This window comes from Coffea arabica, chromosome 10c, assembly GCF_036785885.1.
Source record: "Coffea arabica cultivar ET-39 chromosome 10c, Coffea Arabica ET-39 HiFi, whole genome shotgun sequence".
Lineage (NCBI taxonomy): Eukaryota > Viridiplantae > Streptophyta > Magnoliopsida > Gentianales > Rubiaceae > Coffea > Coffea arabica.
The window spans coordinates 3,756,039-3,773,945 of record NC_092329.1 but is presented as its reverse complement, the minus strand read 5'-3'; the positions used below and the strand labels follow the sequence as shown (position 1 = coordinate 3,773,945).

At 37.1% G+C, this 17,907-nt stretch overlaps 2 protein-coding genes and 1 non-coding gene across 3 annotated transcripts; all 3 read right to left on the bottom strand.

The window, feature by feature from the left end:
• Window positions 1-316: 316 nt before the first annotated feature.
• Window positions 317-3,897, bottom strand: LOC113714387 (glucan endo-1,3-beta-D-glucosidase). Its single transcript, XM_027238199.2, has 5 exons — window positions 3,588-3,897; window positions 2,773-3,437; window positions 2,176-2,499; window positions 1,187-1,493; window positions 317-660 (listed from the first exon to the last, which is right to left on the bottom strand). Exons 1-5 carry the CDS (start codon window positions 3,652-3,654, stop codon window positions 623-625), a joined length of 1,401 nt encoding a protein of 466 aa, XP_027094000.1. The 5' UTR covers window positions 3,655-3,897; the 3' UTR covers window positions 317-622.
• A 5,671-nt stretch (window positions 3,898-9,568) lies between these two features.
• On the bottom strand, window positions 9,569-9,641 carry TRNAK-UUU (transfer RNA lysine (anticodon UUU)). Its single transcript has one exon. It is a non-coding gene; the product is annotated as a tRNA-Lys (tRNA).
• A 723-nt stretch (window positions 9,642-10,364) lies between these two features.
• LOC113713693 (uncharacterized) lies at window positions 10,365-15,149 on the bottom strand. The gene is made up of 5 exons (XM_027237479.2): window positions 14,644-15,149; window positions 14,150-14,211; window positions 11,818-14,046; window positions 11,552-11,675; window positions 10,365-11,142 (listed from the first exon to the last, which is right to left on the bottom strand). Exons 1-5 carry the CDS (start codon window positions 14,750-14,752, stop codon window positions 10,517-10,519), a joined length of 3,150 nt encoding a protein of 1,049 aa, XP_027093280.1. The 5' UTR covers window positions 14,753-15,149; the 3' UTR covers window positions 10,365-10,516.
• Between the last annotated feature and the right edge of the window lie 2,758 nt (window positions 15,150-17,907).

Here is a 17,907-nt window from a genome sequence, read left to right as displayed (position 1 = left end):
GTTGAAAATATAAAAAAGTGAATTGAGAAATATGTTTATGATACAAGCAAAATATTATTTAGAATAATTTGACAATCCAAACACACTAAAATATGATCCTCTTTTTCAAGCGTATGTAAAATATTACCTTTACATGAAAGGAAGAGGTGTACACTGAGACATTCAGGAGAAGGCAATTTTTCCACGGTACATATGAAATTGGTAAAATTGAAGTGAAAGTTTCAAGCCATAATTACAGGATAAGGTGATATTTTGTAGCATTCCTTTTTTTAATGTTGTGATAATAATTCTAAAATAAACTACTTATGCGCGACAATTTTACAGGGTGCAAATTTCTGATATATATAGTAGATGTAAAGAAATCTATTCCACATAAATATTGAAACAGTGAACTACAGCACAAGCAGGGCAACAACATATTAGGCAAGTCGAGCCTTTACAAATTACAATTATCAGGCAGATTCCTTCCCCACGCAGATACCCATACTAGAACCGTGGGACTCTCATTCCACTCCAAACCAAATACTATACCTCAAGCCACTAACCCAAGAATCAGAATTTCTGTGCTAGCCACCGTTGCTCAAAAGCTACTCCAACAACTGAATTGGATTCCTCTGGACTCTTAGGCCTCTCCACCAGGATATTGACAAGCATTGTAGCCTGCAAAAGGTTCAGAATCAAGAATAAATTCAGTTAGCATAGACAATAAGGCCATGAAACCAGCTTAGTCAGCCCCTGAAAAATGCGACAAGTAGATCAAAGAGGAGCATTTATTTGAATGGGACAGGTTTGTTTGCATGGCTTCCTTTTTCGTATTCCTCATTTCACCTGATGATCAGATTGTTATAGTAGTAGAAATGGGGAAATCATAAACACTACTTCTTTGATGATATTAAGTCAGCCCCTGAAAAGTTCGTAGCTCGTGCTAAAGATGAATATCAGTTATCAGTTTCGATACTAGCTCATTATCCCTATAGAGGTAAGTCTAACTCTGTGAAACCGATAACTAGCAGCGACCATAAAATTATCCATGAAACTGTTAAGTATCATCAAGAACATGACTGATTAAGAAATGTTAAGCAGAAAATTTTCTCACAGCTAAAAGTAGAACTGTAGTATGGTCCTTGGCCCAGAATGTATGCACGCCCAAACAAGTGTTTAAAGTTGTTCAAATCCAGTAACTTACTAGGATTAGTGGTTGAGAGGGTGGCAGTCTGTGAAAAATCACAATCCCATGGATTTCTGCCGGCAGTTTGGTACAGCTGGTTCATAGCATAGGTGGCATGTGATGCTACAGTATTTGGCTCAAAACAAGCCCCACCAGGTTGAATTGAACTGCAATCTGTTCCATGACTACAAGCATAATCCAAATTTGCCTGCAACTGGGCATCTGACACCCCGGCCTTAGGCACACACCAGACAGTCTTCTTCGCCTTTGGTGCTGGAGTTGTAGGAATTGTAGGAGTTGCAGGATTCTTTGCATTTGAAGGAGCCTTCACAATTAAAGTAACGTGTGTCATTCCAGAATCCAGAGAAAGATATTAAAGCTAAGCATTTTCTCTGGAACGAACTTGTAGCTCTGGATGGCATTAAAACTAGACCAAAAAAGAGGGAAGCCTTCAGTTATAGAAGTCAAGAACGCTAAAGGTAAGGGAGCTTCCCCCAATGTAGACAGATCACAGTCTCCTGAAAGTTATCACTGCGTAAAGATAAGATTTTGCATTTTGTGCTGTACTTATCCCAGTCCAGCTTAGAAGTACAGTATTATTTTGTCAATTAGTATCATTTTTTCACTGATCACTTTTGGGAATAGACTATAAATTCAGCAAATTTTCACTTTCATCCACTATTTTTCCAAAAAGACTTGCAGGTATCCAACAAGTGAATACAGATTGCACACTCCAATGGAAACTTTTTCGTTTGGTAGGTGGCTATCTCTTCAGGGATTACCTAAGCAAAGCTAAGCTTGTTACGCGGAACCAGCAAAGATGTATGTACCACAAGAGACCCACATGGAGATAATCGTTTTGAGTTCAGGAAATCATCAGAAATTAAGTCAGTTGCACAAACATTTAGAACCCTGGTCTAAACGAGGAATAGAAGCAAATCAACTAAGTCATTAAAGTACAAACTAAGCAATTAATTAGGTTTCTGTTTCAATCGTCTGGAAATCACCTGACTGGTCTTCGAAAATCCTGCATCATAATTCATTGTCATATCCAGCTTGAAAAGCCCAAATGCTCGCTCTGAACCCGGTCCAGGCTTCAAATCTTCATCGTACAATGCAAAAAGATATGTATCAACTGATTTTCCGGGCATCAATGGTGTTCCGACCATAGACTTTAGGTGTGCAATCAAGTTGCCATTGTAAGCCTTGGCATTCTCTAAACTCGGGCCAACCTCATTGCTGTCACCCTTATATGGCCAACCAGTCTCAGCTACCAAAATCTCAACTCCTTTGAAACCCATAGCATTTAAGGCAGATCTAACAGCATCCACCTAACACAACAACAACTAGTTGAAGCTTTGAGTCTGTAACCTCGTACAGTTTCCTTAAAAGGGGAAAAAGAAATCCTACACATCATATAGTGTTTAAGATATGATACCTCTTAATAGTAATATGTATCAAAGCTCATTCAAGTGAACAATATTTATTCAATGAAGTCTTCGCTCTTCGTTACCCTCCCCACATGTGGTCTAATCTTTTCTTGATCAGATAAAGAAAGTTCTATCCTCCCCACCAAAAATCGAAGCTGTGTTGCTTTTACTAACCTGAGCATCAAACATGTTTGTGTACTTGATCTTGGTGCCTGAATCAACCCGGCCCGAGTTAGGCTGAAACAAGCAGAAAGCCAGGGTCTCGGGCCTGGGATCACTCTGGTACGCAAAGAAAGGATAAGGGTTGATCACCAAAGGTGAACCAGTGGCATTATTGAACTCCAATAAGCCTTTCATCAAGTCACCGAAGCTGGGATCAAAGGAGCCAGAAGACGGCGGATCAGACTGCCTCAATACAGCCATGGAATGAACCGTGGACACCTTAATCTTTCCATTTAAGGAAGCTGAATTTAAGGCATTTTGAAGATTCTGCATCGCCGGCAACAGCTGAGTCATCAGATTCCGGTCACCGGATAACAGCACCTCGTTGCCAATATTGATGTGAACAATCTTGCTCGCCGGATAGAACGGACTAACATTAGAATTAACCCAATTTTTAGCAAAGCTGGGGTCCGTAGCCATCGCCGGGATGTCGCCGTTGGAAACTCCAATCATGATTCCGATTCCTGTATTGGCGAATGCTTTGATAATAGCCGGGTCTGCCCCGTACAGCCGAACTTTCTCTATTGAAGTAGACTGCAGCATCTTAGCCGTAGCATCAGGGGACGGGAGATTATCTGCTACTTGGCCGTAATTTATGCCGATAAATGATTCTGACCCTGCCAATAATTACAAAGCCCAGTAAATAATTCAAGTTCAACAACTACCTGTTGTCCAAGCTCTAAAAAATAAGCAAGTTCTAATTAGTAAAAATCATGTACTCCATTTTTTAACTAAAAGCAGAGTAATACCAGAACTGAGAAACTTACTTGAGAGATGATTTAGTTGGAAGAAGAAAATTATAATGAAAGCCCACGTAAAAAGGCGATTTGCCATAGCTGAAGAGGGTTCTCTGTTTCTGCTCTGAGGTAGTTAACTACTAGTGCAACTTTAAAAGTTTGTTCAAGTTTAGGTTGCTTTATGAAGATGAAGATGAGAAGACGAGGAGAAAGAGTAGAAAGGGGAACGTGGCAAAACTGGAAAGGAGTTTACTTTTGATCCGAGAAAATTAAGGTCATTGAAAGCACACTGTAGAGACAGTGGAGCAGATGAACAGAGCAACTAATTGAATTGTAAATTCCACGGTTAACTGAACTAGGTACATTTTAAATACGTAATCTCTTCGGACCGGAGCCGCGGGTGCACGTGAGACTGCAGAAGTCCCGCGTGTGTTCAAGTGTTTCTTGGGTTTGGTCATAGGGGTATAATGGGAATTTGAAGATGATATTAGTGCAAAACTCGATTTATTTTAGAAGACCGTAGTGAGAGTATGAAATTAGGGATATACAGATTGACGACAGTAACCTCTTTTATAGCCGTTACGACGTAGGAGTGGAGATGTAACCAGTCCACCGACAGAGCTTCCAACTCCTCCAATTATTTGGATAGCTTTTTTTCTTTTTTTTTTAAACTCACATCTTAAAAACATTTTTAAATTTATTTTTTATTTTTTAATCACTTTTTTATCTCACATTTATCATATTAAGAAAAAAGCACTACAATTTTATTCAAAAAAATTCCAAATAAATCCGTTCCAACTCCACCATTTCGGCAATTAAAAGGATCTAGAGAAAGAGTAATACAACTAGACTCGTCAAATTAATCAAAAACATAAAATTGTATGCAAAGTTCCATAATTTCAAAGAGCTCGAGCAATTTAAACTTGATTTTTATCAAAATAACGATATAGTTAACTCTAAGCAACACAATAATTTGATTTTTGTTAGAAATCACAATATGACGATTGTGATTTTCTAGCCAAAACTACCAAACAAAAAAATAGGCATTTGAGTTAAACTTTAACAAGTTTAGATTTGACTCATATAGTTAGTACCATTTTTGAATTCCGGATTGAAAAATGCGAAATTCATACTTGTCTTACAAAATATTTGGACCGTGAGTCGAATTTGGATTTAGTTCAAACTCACTTATTGTTCTTTAATTTTCTTAATATAATTACTATAACAATTAAGTTCTAAAATTAATCAATATCCATAGGGCCACAACATTAAAATATACATGAACCAGTAACAATTTATCAAAAAATATACAAACCAAGAATTTTTCAACAATAATACATCCAATTAGTCCAAAATACATGAAAAATGGTAATAAAATATGATCAACAGTTAAAACATCTTCAAAGGTCCTCCACTTGTTTGTACTGAGATTTGTCCTTTTGAATCTTTTGACATAATTTAGTGTCATCAGGTTTTTTTGGACGAATGAACCGAATTCGGACCGACCCGGCTCCATTAACCATCCTTAGAAACAAGTAGAGCTGTAAACGAACCGAATCGAACCGAGTATCTCATGTTTGAGTTCTGTTCGTTAAGCAGTTCGAACAACGTTCGTGTTCGTTCGTTAATTTTCGAACTCCAAACCTGTATTCGTGTTCGGTTCGTTAAGTAAAATTCGTGTTCGAGTTCGAGTTCGAGTTCGGCTCGTTTAACATAAACGAGCCGTTCGCGAACATGTTCGAAATGCTCGAATCCAAATTATTTTATGCCTTAAATATGCCATGGAAATTATTAATCATTCTAAAAAATAATTAAAGCACTAAGTGACTAAATTCTATTATTCATTAACTATATAACTAACGCCATTGGGCCTTTGGTCCAGTGGTCATCCCAAGCCTTCTAAGGTTTGGTGATGCAAAGAGGTTCTGGGTTCGAACCCTGCCTCCCTCAAAAATTTGTCACAATTTGTGACGGTCTTCTTTGACCATCTTCGATGGAGTTTCTACTCACATCGAGTCCCCTCCCCCTCCCCCTAGAATAGGCTAGTTTAGGTTATAGGAATCCTATGGTTTCGACAAAAAAAAAAATTAACTATATAACTAACATTAACATAAAAACAACAAATAAAACAAAGAAATTTGCCCTCCAAATATAAAAGTCGAACATGCTCGTGTTCGCTCGATTATTAATCGAACAAAAAAATTCGTTCGAACTCGGTTCGTTTAAAATTTCGAACGAGCCTTTCACGAACACGAACGAGCCGAAACGAACCGAGCTACCGAACAGCTCGGTTCGTTTAACAGCTCTAGAAACAAGTCCTTAAACAAAAGTGATTTGGATTAGTCGCAATTACCCCTATCCCTTCGCTGGGGATGGGGAAACATATTCCTTTTTGACTCGAGCGTGGGAGAATTATGGAAAGGTAGAGCGTAAAGTCCATAAGCCAGCAGATATTCACGTTCAAAGCAGTTTCCCAGCTCCTTCAGTCCATAGGGAAGTCTCTAAATCTGAAACAACTTTTCCTTGTACATTAAGAAATCACTTTTTGTCCTTTTAATTATTTGTTATTCATTTTCCAATTTGGATGTCTACTTTTCTCTCCCTAGAAACGTGATTACATTTCGGTCTTTGTAAGTATAATACTACACTATTAGACTCACGAAAAAGGAATGGACCATAGAAAAAGAAAGAGCCTGCAATTTTAGCATTCTGGGAAGGAGCTTCTAATAGAATAGTAGAATAAAGGAGAGCCAACTTTGGGAAGAAGGAGAGCATAATTCGATCACAAGTAATCTTTCCACAATAAAAGCAACCCGTTTAGGTAAAAAGAAGTTTGCAACAAGCTGTCGAACATTAGACCTTGGGTGCATCACATCAATACATGTTGTCATCGTCTTCTTTATCCTTTTAAAACATATGTCAAGCATGGCAAGGCTTGAATATGCTACTCGGAAAGAGACCTTTATTGTGAATAAATTGAGCGTGTTTCGAAAGATAGAGGATTATTTAGAAATTTTTTTTTTTTGAAATAATACTGCAGTAATTAATATGAGACATATAGGTGGTTAAAATGTTTTCTAAGTCAAGTGTTAAAGTCCTTTAAGAATATTGAAAATGACCAATTGGCCCTGGCGATGGGGCTAAGCTTTGATTCAAGCTCGATGAAGAGTTAAAGTAGGGTATAGAAATTATTGCCTTTTTCTTAGAAAACTCTACTGCATTGGTTTTTTTTTTTTTTTTTTTTCAATTGTCATCCCTACTTCTACTCTTACTCTAATTAGAGGAGGTTCAACTGAGCTTACGGAGAATCGATGGGGACAGAACCATCACCGGACCAGACGAGTGCATTACGCACCCGTCTGAATTTGAAGAAGAGCCATGAAAGTGACATTTTAGTGGGAGGAAAGGTTCACTCCCACCAAAGCCCAAGAGCTGGTGGTTACTGCATTGGTTTATCAACTTTAAGATGTTCTTAATGGTCTGCTTAGATGGCAACTCCACCCACATAAAGTTGTACTCTAGTATTTACCAGGGCATCTTTATCTTTGCTTTGCTCCAAAACATGGACCCGTCGTCAATTATTAGGGGAGACATGAAAAAGGCATCTTTCTCGTCAATTTTCCTCTTTGCGTGCCACCGGGAAATGACTTTTATGGTGACAATATGGCTTCCTAGAGTTAGTTATCGTGCGTTCCTGTTCTTGGTAGCTTGTGGTGATGGGCAAACTTTTTGTGCGCAGGCTTGTCAAACTTATTTCCAGATTCAGGTTCCTTTAGCTTTTCCTTTTTCCTTTTTTTTTTTTAAGTAATACTTTTGAGATGACAAGGATCAAAATCTTCGTGCATACATTTACTACTAAAATCATATTTTCAACGTAAAAATTCTGCTGTTCATCTGCTGTACTATGTAATAGACCTTAATGAAGCTCGCTATTGTTATAGTGGTAAATTCTGTAGTGTATTCAGCTAATCCAAGACAGGTGTGGAAAGCATCCACTTAACGGAGGTTCTTGACATCATCATCGAGATTCTTAACCATTAAGGTTAGTTTCAATTTTCAATGAGTACCACCTGCTCAGTACTTCTTGGGACAGCAGAAGACAAACTAAATGCTTATCTTTGTTCTGGAGTCCTAAATGAAGAGAAAGAGTGAGTAATGGGGGAGGAGGATCAAGAATTAAGGAAACCTATCTCCAATATGTGGAGAGAAATTAATAAAGAGAGTGATTTGAAGCTATTCAAAAGAAGACCTATTTCGTTGATAAACGTTAAAGAACAAATGAGAATGAGACCTAAGATGTCTAAAGTCATTTTCTTTTCACTAAATCTCAAATATTATTATTTTCTCCTCCGAACCTCAAATATTATTTTTTTTCCTAAGGCTATAATCCAAACGAACTACTTGTGAGTTACTCGCAAGTGACTGAGTTCTAATCGAGATTGAGCATGCTCTATTACATAAATGAACCAGATTCAAGTATTAAGATACTGCACTCGAGTACTTAACGAGTTTAATCAAATAGTTTACTCATTTGAATATTATAATATTATTAAATTACATATTTATACAAACTTGTTAGAAAATTTAGTACGATGCCATATTTTAAAACAATTATTTTTACAGGCAAATTAGTAAATATAGCACCCAAAAATCAGAAACCTATCCCTTACAATCTTACTTGCGTTTCTCTGCATACCTTCCTTTCTTCTCTGCAATGGCTTTCCTTCTTAAACACAACACAAATACCCATCTCTCTCCCTCTCCTCTCTCGAGCTCTCTCTCAGGCGTGTCGTCGTAAATGACACGAAATCAAAAGAGCGACTTCTCTCTCTAGTTGTCCTTTTCTTTTCATCTCTCTCTATACCAATTGTTACTTTAGTGATGGAAGTTTAGACTAATTGTGGGATTTAAAATTGGGAAGGGAGGGAAATCAAGGGTTAAAATAAGTATTCTTTATCTTTGTCAATTGTTGCTGGGTCTTTTTATTCTTGAAATTTGTTCTTATTTCATTATGTGATTTTAAGATTAAAAAGCTACATTTTTCTTGTAACTCTTGCCTTATTTCATTTGGTATTTTTGAGATTAGAAAGCTGTATATTGTTGACTTATATTTAGTTGAATTTGGATTTTCAGACTTATATTGAAAATTGTTGGAAATTTTGAAAATTGGTTTGGAATTTAATATTTGGGTTTGTTGGAAAATGTTTGAAAACTAATTTTGGAAATCCAACTCGATCTCAAGTTGGAGTTCAAGTTTTTACAAAATCAAGTTCGAACTTTATAAATCTAAATAAGTCGAAACTTTGAGTTAGAGCTTGAGTCAAGTTCAAATTTTAAAAATCTAAATAAGCCTTGGTTGAACTTGGATAAGCGAGTTCAAGTTTTTTGATCTCAAGTTGGAGTTCAAGTTTTTACAAAATCAAGTTCGAACTTTATAAATCTAAATAAGTCGAAACTTTGAGTTAGAGCTTGAGTCAAGTTCAAATTTTAAAAATCTAAATAAGCCTTGGTTGAACTTGGACAAGCGAGTTCAAGTTTTTTGATCTCAAGTTGGAGTTCAAGTTTTTACAAAATCAAGTTCAAACTTTATAAATCTAAATAAGTCGAAACTTTGAGTTAGAGCTTGAGTCAAGTTCAAATTTTAAAAATCTAAATAAGCCTTGGTTCAACTTGGATAGGCAAGTTCAAGTTTTTTCGAGTCAAGCTCGAGCATGATAGGAATGTTCGTTTGAGCTTGAATTCAAGTAATGCTCAATTATTTGAAGTTCAAACTCAAAGATAGTATTACTATCTTGAATGCACCCCAATTTTTTTCACCAAAGCCCAAATTTCGGCCTCCATCCCACTCTCAAACGAGAAAGGCCCCATGCAGAAAACACATGGGAAAAGAGCTAAGACGGGACACAACTAATTTAAGTCCCATAGGCGGTCGACAATCATTAAGAAGAAAAGACTCGTACAACCAAGTGGGCATTGACTGCGGAGGTAATAGGCAAAATGCTGACGCCAAACGCCGTCTGTGGGAATCGAACCCACGACCACGTGGTTAAAAGCCACGCGCTCTACCGGCTGAGCTAAGACGGCTGTGTTCGATCTTGTAAGTTCATATTTTCAAAAGTCACAAACGAAGCTTTCGGGTGAAATTTACGCTTTTAAGTTGTAGTGGCAAAAAAAAAAAAATTGTAGTAGTCCAGGGAATTAGTCGGACCCGTAAGGATTGAATACCTGTGTCGAAAAAAAAAAAAAAAAAAAAGAAGTTGTAGTGGCAAGATTTTCGACACATCCTGTTCTGGGACTTTCAGTTTCTGGTTTGCCAATTCGGGTGATCAGAGACTTTCGTGAAGTAAAGCTGCAAATCTGATTCTCGGAGAGACGCTGCGTCTAATGAAGCCATTTCTGTATCCTCTCTTAGTCTTAGACCCCCAGAGAAAAAGTACGCCATATAAACTAATGTATTCAATAAAATTAAAAGGAGCATTTAACCATATTCTTCTTCAACAGTTTTAAATCTTTGAACTTTAGTCCCAATATTCTAATTGGCGATGGGTTCTGTGCATGGTTCATTTGGCCAAAAGAGTTTTTTGGATTATCAATGGAGAATGGGAAAATGAGAAGGTAAGTGACAAACGAATGCAATGGCAAGAAAAACAGTAAAAATTTAGACCTTTTGGAAATTCAAATTTCCAGGAGAGAAAACACACACTGAAACTGGAGTTGGAAGGCTAGGATGTATAGTGGAAAATGAAGGTATCTCCGTGTCACTGTGTGTGTTACCTAAGTGCAATTGCAGCAAACCAGACGCCAAAATTGTGACTGAGAAAAAGAGTTTCTTTTTGTTTTCCGATTCCCTCGTTACAAAACTGCAAAATTCAATTCAAAACTATTACATAGGTTTTTTTTTCTTAAATTAATAAACAAAATACGATCTTTAGACTGTCAAGATGTGTGCTTTGAAACAATCAAGCCGAAACAGCAATGTGTAATAGATTACGTGTGATCTCATCTAGAAGTCCATTTAGTATATGCTTCTCTAAATCCTTAACAAGATCATCCTTTTCAAGGAAGGCAAATGTCTTCTCATTCCAGCCAAAATCCCACATGCTGCTCACATCTGCATGCCCATTTCGGAAATCCTTCTCCAACATCTTATGCAAGTAATCTGCCGCATCACAGTCTTGGCTCCCAATCGTCCCTCCATAAAATTTTAACACGTCAAAGTCCTTGCTCAGTTGCTTGACCAAATTATCCAATGACCTTACTTTGATATAACTGATGGACATTCCTTTGCATGGATAAACTGAAAATTCTTGTCTTTGTCCCTTTTTCTTTAGCAACTCATATCCACAGTCTAATATGAGTTTAGTTTCTGTATCTCGACCAATGTGATCATGGCCATGAAGTATGCTGACAGGTATGTTGAGTTTGAAAATTGCCTCTGCTGTGTTTAGAAATAGTTGACCTTTTATCAACTTTTCCTTGAGATGCTTTTCAAATTCTGTGAGTAGCTCCGCTGCCCCTGTTGGAGGGATCCTCGTGTGATCACGACGCACCACATTACTAATTCCTCTACTTACTTCATCCATTCCTGCAACATCAAGCATTGGGAGAACATGTCAAGGATGCATATCTACAGATAAATTTTTAGAACTGTACTTGCCATGGTTATATACGACTAGTTAAGGTTCTACCACGTTATAAAAAATTTTGGTAGGAAATTGTTGATGTTAAATTAGAAGCAGTAGATGCTTTGGTGCCACTCCATGAAAAGAAAGCAAAGGGACAAAAGGAACCTTAGAGATGAATTAGATAGGTAATTTGTTCTGCAAAGGAAAGTTTTATCGTTGAAGAAGAGTGTTGATCTAAGAGAATAACAATCTCAGAATGTTTTCTTTTATTCTATGAAGTTGAGGAAATATTTTCCGCAATGGGAGAAGTATAAACTGTTTTTAGGTTTGGCTAATAGTGTCAACTTACATATCACATCCCACATTTACCTGTAAGTTGAATATGTAAGGCTTTCTGAGATTTCAGTGGGAAATCATTGGAGGACATTGTTGCTTTGTCTCCATGTTGCTGGTCTTCTGGAATTTCTTGTATGTCTGGTGTCATCTCATTACTCTGCAGGGAGCCAGTAAATCATCAAGTCAGGATATTCCAAATTTACCCACAAGTTAAATAGGTCAGAAGTATATGATTATTTTCCCATGTTAAACGATAGTTGATTCATGCAGCTCATAAGTTTGACGATGTTAATCTTTACATTGTCATCACAGGTTTGAGATTTTGAAGCTTCCAGACGTGCATAGTCTTCTTCTCCCGAATTGGAGAAGTTCTGTTCTTCACATTCATTGTCCAAGGAATCCTTCCTCTTTAATGGTTCTGTGCTAACTTCTGGTTTATCAAGACCTCTGATGCCTAGATTTGCTTCTTCAGATTCAATGTTTGTCTCCTGGTTTACTCCGTTGGAGTGGCTGAGTTTCTCATCCTTCTGCTGTTTCTTCTCTTGTGGAATTGGGGACTGATGATTGTTTGATCTTGCCTGGTCATCGTAAGTTCCATTTATTTTGTTCACTGCTGCATCTTCCTTCTGATGGGTCTGACCTGTCAACGTTTTCGTGTAATTAGCTTTTCCATGTGGCAGAGGGAAATGGACAGAATGTATTGCACGATACTCATGGTGTCTGCTGTTGGCCAGATCTTTTGACGGCTTTACTTCAATGTGTTTCATTGCATTTTTCTGGTTAGCTGCAGCTGTAGCTAAATTTGCAGATGATTGCTTCTTTTGTGAACTTTTTGGTCTGTTCTTGGCCTTCAATGTAACAATTGACTCCACTTGATTTCCTTTAGGTTCTCTAGCCTGCAATCTTTGTTTTGGAGGTTGTTGCCTTTTTTTCCCTTCTGGATGATCACGTCTTTCAAGCATCTGCGGCTGTTGCATATTATTTTGGTGCTTCTGTTGCTTGCTCGTGTGAATACTGCCGCCATTGCTATTTTTTGTTTGAATTGCAGTTCTATTTCCTGTTTGATTTGCATTTCTTTTGACCTCAACATTTTCTTCTGATACATCTTCACCTTCTGACAATCTGTGTCTGTCTGGTCCGTTTTGCAGCGGGACATCATTTAAGAATAGATCCTTCCTTTCGCCTGCCTTTCTGATGTTCTTTTCTTTGTCCTCTTTGTTATCTTCTGCTTTCTCCTTTTCTTGTAAAACTTTTGTGTATCCAAGCGTTTCGTCATGTTGGCTGATTCTGTTTTGTTGTTTACTTGCCACTGTGGCTCTTTTTGAACCTGGACTTGCATCTTTTCTAGCTGCCGCTTCGAAGTCCTGCCAACGGGAGTTTTTGTGAGAAACAACCACTGGAGAGCTGCCATTTGGGATAGACTGAAAGTTTTCTGCTTCCATCATAAGTCTGGCATCCCTCGTTGCTGATTTGTTTGATGATAGCGCGTTTTTATTAGCTGTGGTTGGTGGGTTACTCCCTGTTTCTTGAGCCTGTGAGTCCGCAGGAGTTTGACTTTTCAATGAGACTGTCTTTTCCTTTTTCTTGGATCTCATTTCTTTTGGTGTGGTTTTCGACCCATCTTTTGGAGCAAGTTCTTCGAGACCCATAAGTTTTGCGATGACATTTGGTATTCTCCCTTTCTCAGGTTTTGAATGTGAAATCGAGTGACCATTTGGTTCCAAGTACGTTGAAAGAGCTTTGAGGTCTGGAACACAAGTAGCAGATCTTGCATGAGAGAATGAATTGGATCTACTTCGAGGTTGCTTTTCTTGCAGTTTCGGAGTTTCTTCCGGATATGTCAAGGCCATCAATTGCTGCTTGATACCATTCTGTGGTGCCTCCTTGGTGCTTTGTGATTTCCTGTTGGGCTTATCAAATGAGAATCTTGGACGAGCCAGTTGCTTCAAGTCATTTTCTTTTGCTGTCTCAGTTTCGTCATCTTCATCTTCCTCAATCAATTTGATCTTATTCTTCCTTTGAGAATTGATCATGTAATCCGAAGCTTCCTGCAGGTTTACCAGCATTCGGAGGGACTCTTCCAAATCCATGGCACCTCTGAGCAGTTCCTTGCCAACTTCAACGGAGTATCTATCAAAATTGAGGCCATTGGAACAGGCTCTGAGAATCTGGTTTAATTTTTGCACCCCTTTTGATATTTCATGAATATGGATATGAGAGAAAGAAGGAAACTGAGTGGTTGAAGTATGCATATCAATATTAGTCACTATGTCCATTCTTCCAGTGTCTAGAGATCTCCTGCCAATTCGCTGGAGAAAATTTAGCATTGGGTTCCCGCCTGAAGCATCTATTTTGTTGAACTTCCCCCCATTTCCAAAGGCAAACGCTAGAGCTGTTGACAGATCTCCTATATGCTCCGAACTTCTGCCTTTTCCATAGAGAACAATTTGATTTGAAGAGTCTCCAATGCGAAGCTGTCCAGTGCCACTACTGCCTTTTCTGATTAAGCCCCCAGATCTAGGACCAACCTGCAGGATAGCACAATGTTTAACCAGCTAAAAGTATGCTGCAGAAACTCGCCTGTCTCAGGCGGATTAAACAATTTTCCAATATCATCAAAATCAAACTTACAGGTTCTAAAGCTTTAACTTGTCGAGAGCCTTTATACGCTGGCCCTGGGCTTCCATGTGCACCTGCTCACGCATTGAAAATTTTCATGAAAACTCATGCACAAGCAATTAGGACGTGTGGTCCTGGCTACACTTTGATATGCAAGCTACAACAAGACAGGCTGATTAGATCTAAAGCAACTAAATAAACATGTGGGTATGTGGCTCTGCATGATATTATCCAAGTCCAGCATGTATGCATTTTCATCACATCTCGTGTCCTAACCAGTGATTTCCCACTTAATCTACTTACCTTTTGGAATTGCTTGAAACCATTGAACGGTAAATGATAATACTCAAAAGGTAATAAACAGAGAATTCGATGGTGAAATGCAATAAATATAGTCGTAACTTCTTTAACAAATCTACAGTTATAGTTATACTTGGAGAAAGCAATGCTGCACTTAACAAGTCCTGTAATTGGCTGAAATCTTATGATTGGCTGAAATTCTTTACCTCTGGATGTCAAATTTGAGCTGCTCGAGTTCTGAGCGGCAGCCATTCTCTCTTTCCTCAGCCGAAGATCGTGGAGCAGCTTCTGAGCAAAGTCTGATTTTGCGGCCATGATTTGGTTGATGCTATGTCCTGACAGCAGCCAAAAATAAAATGGTAAAGCAAAGAACCGGTTCAGCTAGAAGCGGAGAAGTAGAGCATACAGGTCATAATTTTCGGACTTTGGCAAATGGGAATAGAAAAACATCCTCAGATTTTTTTTGGGGCTCTGCTCTTTTTTTTTCGTGTATAGATGGGACTGAAATGAGAAAGAATGTGTTAATTCTCTTCACTTAGGTGCGAGGGATCTTTCGGTGTTGGGTAAGGTTGAAATGAAAGATTGACGTGAACGTTATGCCTCACTGCTATCTGCCTCTGCTGCTCTATTCTCCGTGGCACTCGAGAGTTACTCCAGACTTCAATTGTAATCCAAGCAATGTGGCCATAGGCATTTTACAGCTTCTTGTAAAAGCAATTTGAGGAGAAACAACTTTGCCAAACAAATCCCAATGTATTATGCATCATCAGATGAGTTGCATTCTGATTCTTAGCAAGAATCATATGAGAAAAAGCAAGTGAATGCAGTCTGCAAAGAATCAATTCTGCCTTCTGATCAAAGTTTACCATGTGAAAGGCAATAGTGGATCTAATTCTCATTTTATGAAAGGCTACACTACTAAGCTTAACCACCACACCAACCTCATTTCAACGGATTTTAAAAAAATTGTCAGCCGAATCTTCTGCATCGTGGAAAATCATTTGAAAATGGGTTTGCATTCTGAATCTGGGAAAAGGACTAGAAAGATTGAATATGTAAGAACTCTTGTTGTTCCGCTGGCTTGATTTGGTTTAGTTGCAATGTTAATATCTCAATTTTTTGAAGTCATTGCTCATGCCCTAACAAATAATTACTCATGTCCATATCTCAATTTTCTTTTTCATCAGTGATAGAGACTTATTAATTCCCAACCACACCAAGCCTTCAAGTTTCATCAACATTTATCATCCAAATTGATATTCGAGACTTGATGGATCATCTGTAGTGAGAGATTATACAGCTTTGTTGTTTTGTGCTAGTAAAAAAATTAGACCTATTTTTTAATTTTAATTGAAAGATGCAAACTATTAGGGGGAAAATTCGTAGAACCAGTTGAGGAGGCCAATATATGGCCATCATATAGGTTGGAATGAAATTTTAATTTAGATATTAAGCTACCCTTTGTTTATATTATACTTTTTTATATAAAAAAAAATAAATTTCATTAACCCTTGTTTATATTATACATTTTTTTGATACAAAATGAATTTCATTAACCAATTGTTGGAAATCATCCATCACAATTTGTATCATACAGTTTGATTTAACTAGAAATTATAAATATTAAAAATATGAATAGATATGAAAAATACAAGAATCTAGTAAAATAAGACATTGCATCGTGAGATCTGCTAATCAATGGTTTTAAACAATATTTATTATCCAAATTGATCTTTGAGACTTGATGGATCATCTGTACTGAGAGATTATATAGCTTGTTGTTTGTGCTAGTAAAAAAATTAGTACTATTTTTTATTTTAATTGAAAGATGCAAACTATTAGGGGGAAAATTCGTAGAACCAGTTGAGGAGGCCAATCTGTAGCCATCATATAGGTTGGAATGAAATTTTAATTTAGATATTAAGCTACCCTTTGTTTATATAATACCTTTTTATATAACAAAAAATCATTAACCCTTATTTATATTATACGTTTTTTTTGCTAAAAAGCTAATTTCATTAATCGATTGTTGGAAATCAACCATCACAATTTGTAGCATACAATTTGATTTAACTAGAAATTATAAATATGTAATTTAACAGATATAAAAGATCTAAAAAGTTATAAATAGATCTGAAAAATATAAGTAATCCTTATACTATATAAAATAGTTTGGGTTAAAGAATGGATTTGAATTTCAACCGCAAGAGTAGGGGTATTTTGGGATTATGAGATTGTTTTGAGTGTAATTATAGCGTTGGGTACTATTTAAGATAGCATATGTACTCTTGTGTTCACCGAAATATCATTGTATTTTAAAAGATGCAATGATGATTTGTTCAAATGTTTGGGTATTTTGGAAATATGAGATTATTTGGTCATCTTTTCTAAGATGGCTACAATGCATAATAGCTTCTTTATTGGTGTAATTACTTAAATGTTCTTACAGAGACATTCATTTTGGCTTACATCAATTATTAGTGTTGGTTTACTAAGGAATTTATAACCGAGCATTAGTTTCAGATTCTTTAAATGTCCGCTCCTTCGCATTCTTCCATTATGTTCCTTTCGCCTTCCAATAAATAGTTATTTGTATTGCCATGCACTTGTGGGATTTCAATATGATTCTTTGGTGAAGCTACTCTTGGTGGTTCAGTTTTATGTGAGCTTTCATTCTTTTTTTTTTTAATGGTATGATTTGCTTTGTAAAATCGTAGTTTCTATTGTCAGCTAAATGCTTCCATTCTGAAATTGGATACTCGGTTTGCGCAATTTAATGTTGATATTATTGTTTCCCTATAAAGTTGGTTGTTCTGTACAATTTAAATGGTGTGATTTTGTTAGAATAGGTTTAGAGATACAAAACTTTCTCTTCTTGTCTATTTATATGGCGGAGGCTTTTTGATCGAATTTATCTTCTTTTCTACATATCACACACACCTTAATGCAGTAGTTGTAGAAACTGGTGTTGTAGCAGTTTCAATTAACTATCGGCTCACCCTTGAACACTCTCTACCTATTGCTTATGAAGATTCTTAGATTGCAGTCAAATGGGTAGCCTATCATTCGAATGGTGAGGAACCTGAGATATGGTTCATAGATTATGCTGATTTTGATAGCGTGTTTTTTGGTGGGGACAATGCTGGTGGCAACTTAACACATAACATGGCGTCAAGGGTTTGGCTAGAGATACTAGACAACTTCAATCTTTATGCGATTTTTCTCAATTGTCCTTATTTTTTGGAGAAGAGCTAATCGGTATTGAGCTAATGAAATTACAGGTGAAGGCCTATGTTGAGAGGATCCGGCATTATGTTCACCCAAAATCTATGGGGGTTGATTATCCATTGTTGAATCCTCTGATAGAACCAAACTTTTCAAGGTTTAGGCTGCAAAAGGATGCTGATTTATCATTTATGTTGTTGAAAAGGATATTCTAAAAGATAGGGGATGGCTTTATAAAGAGACTT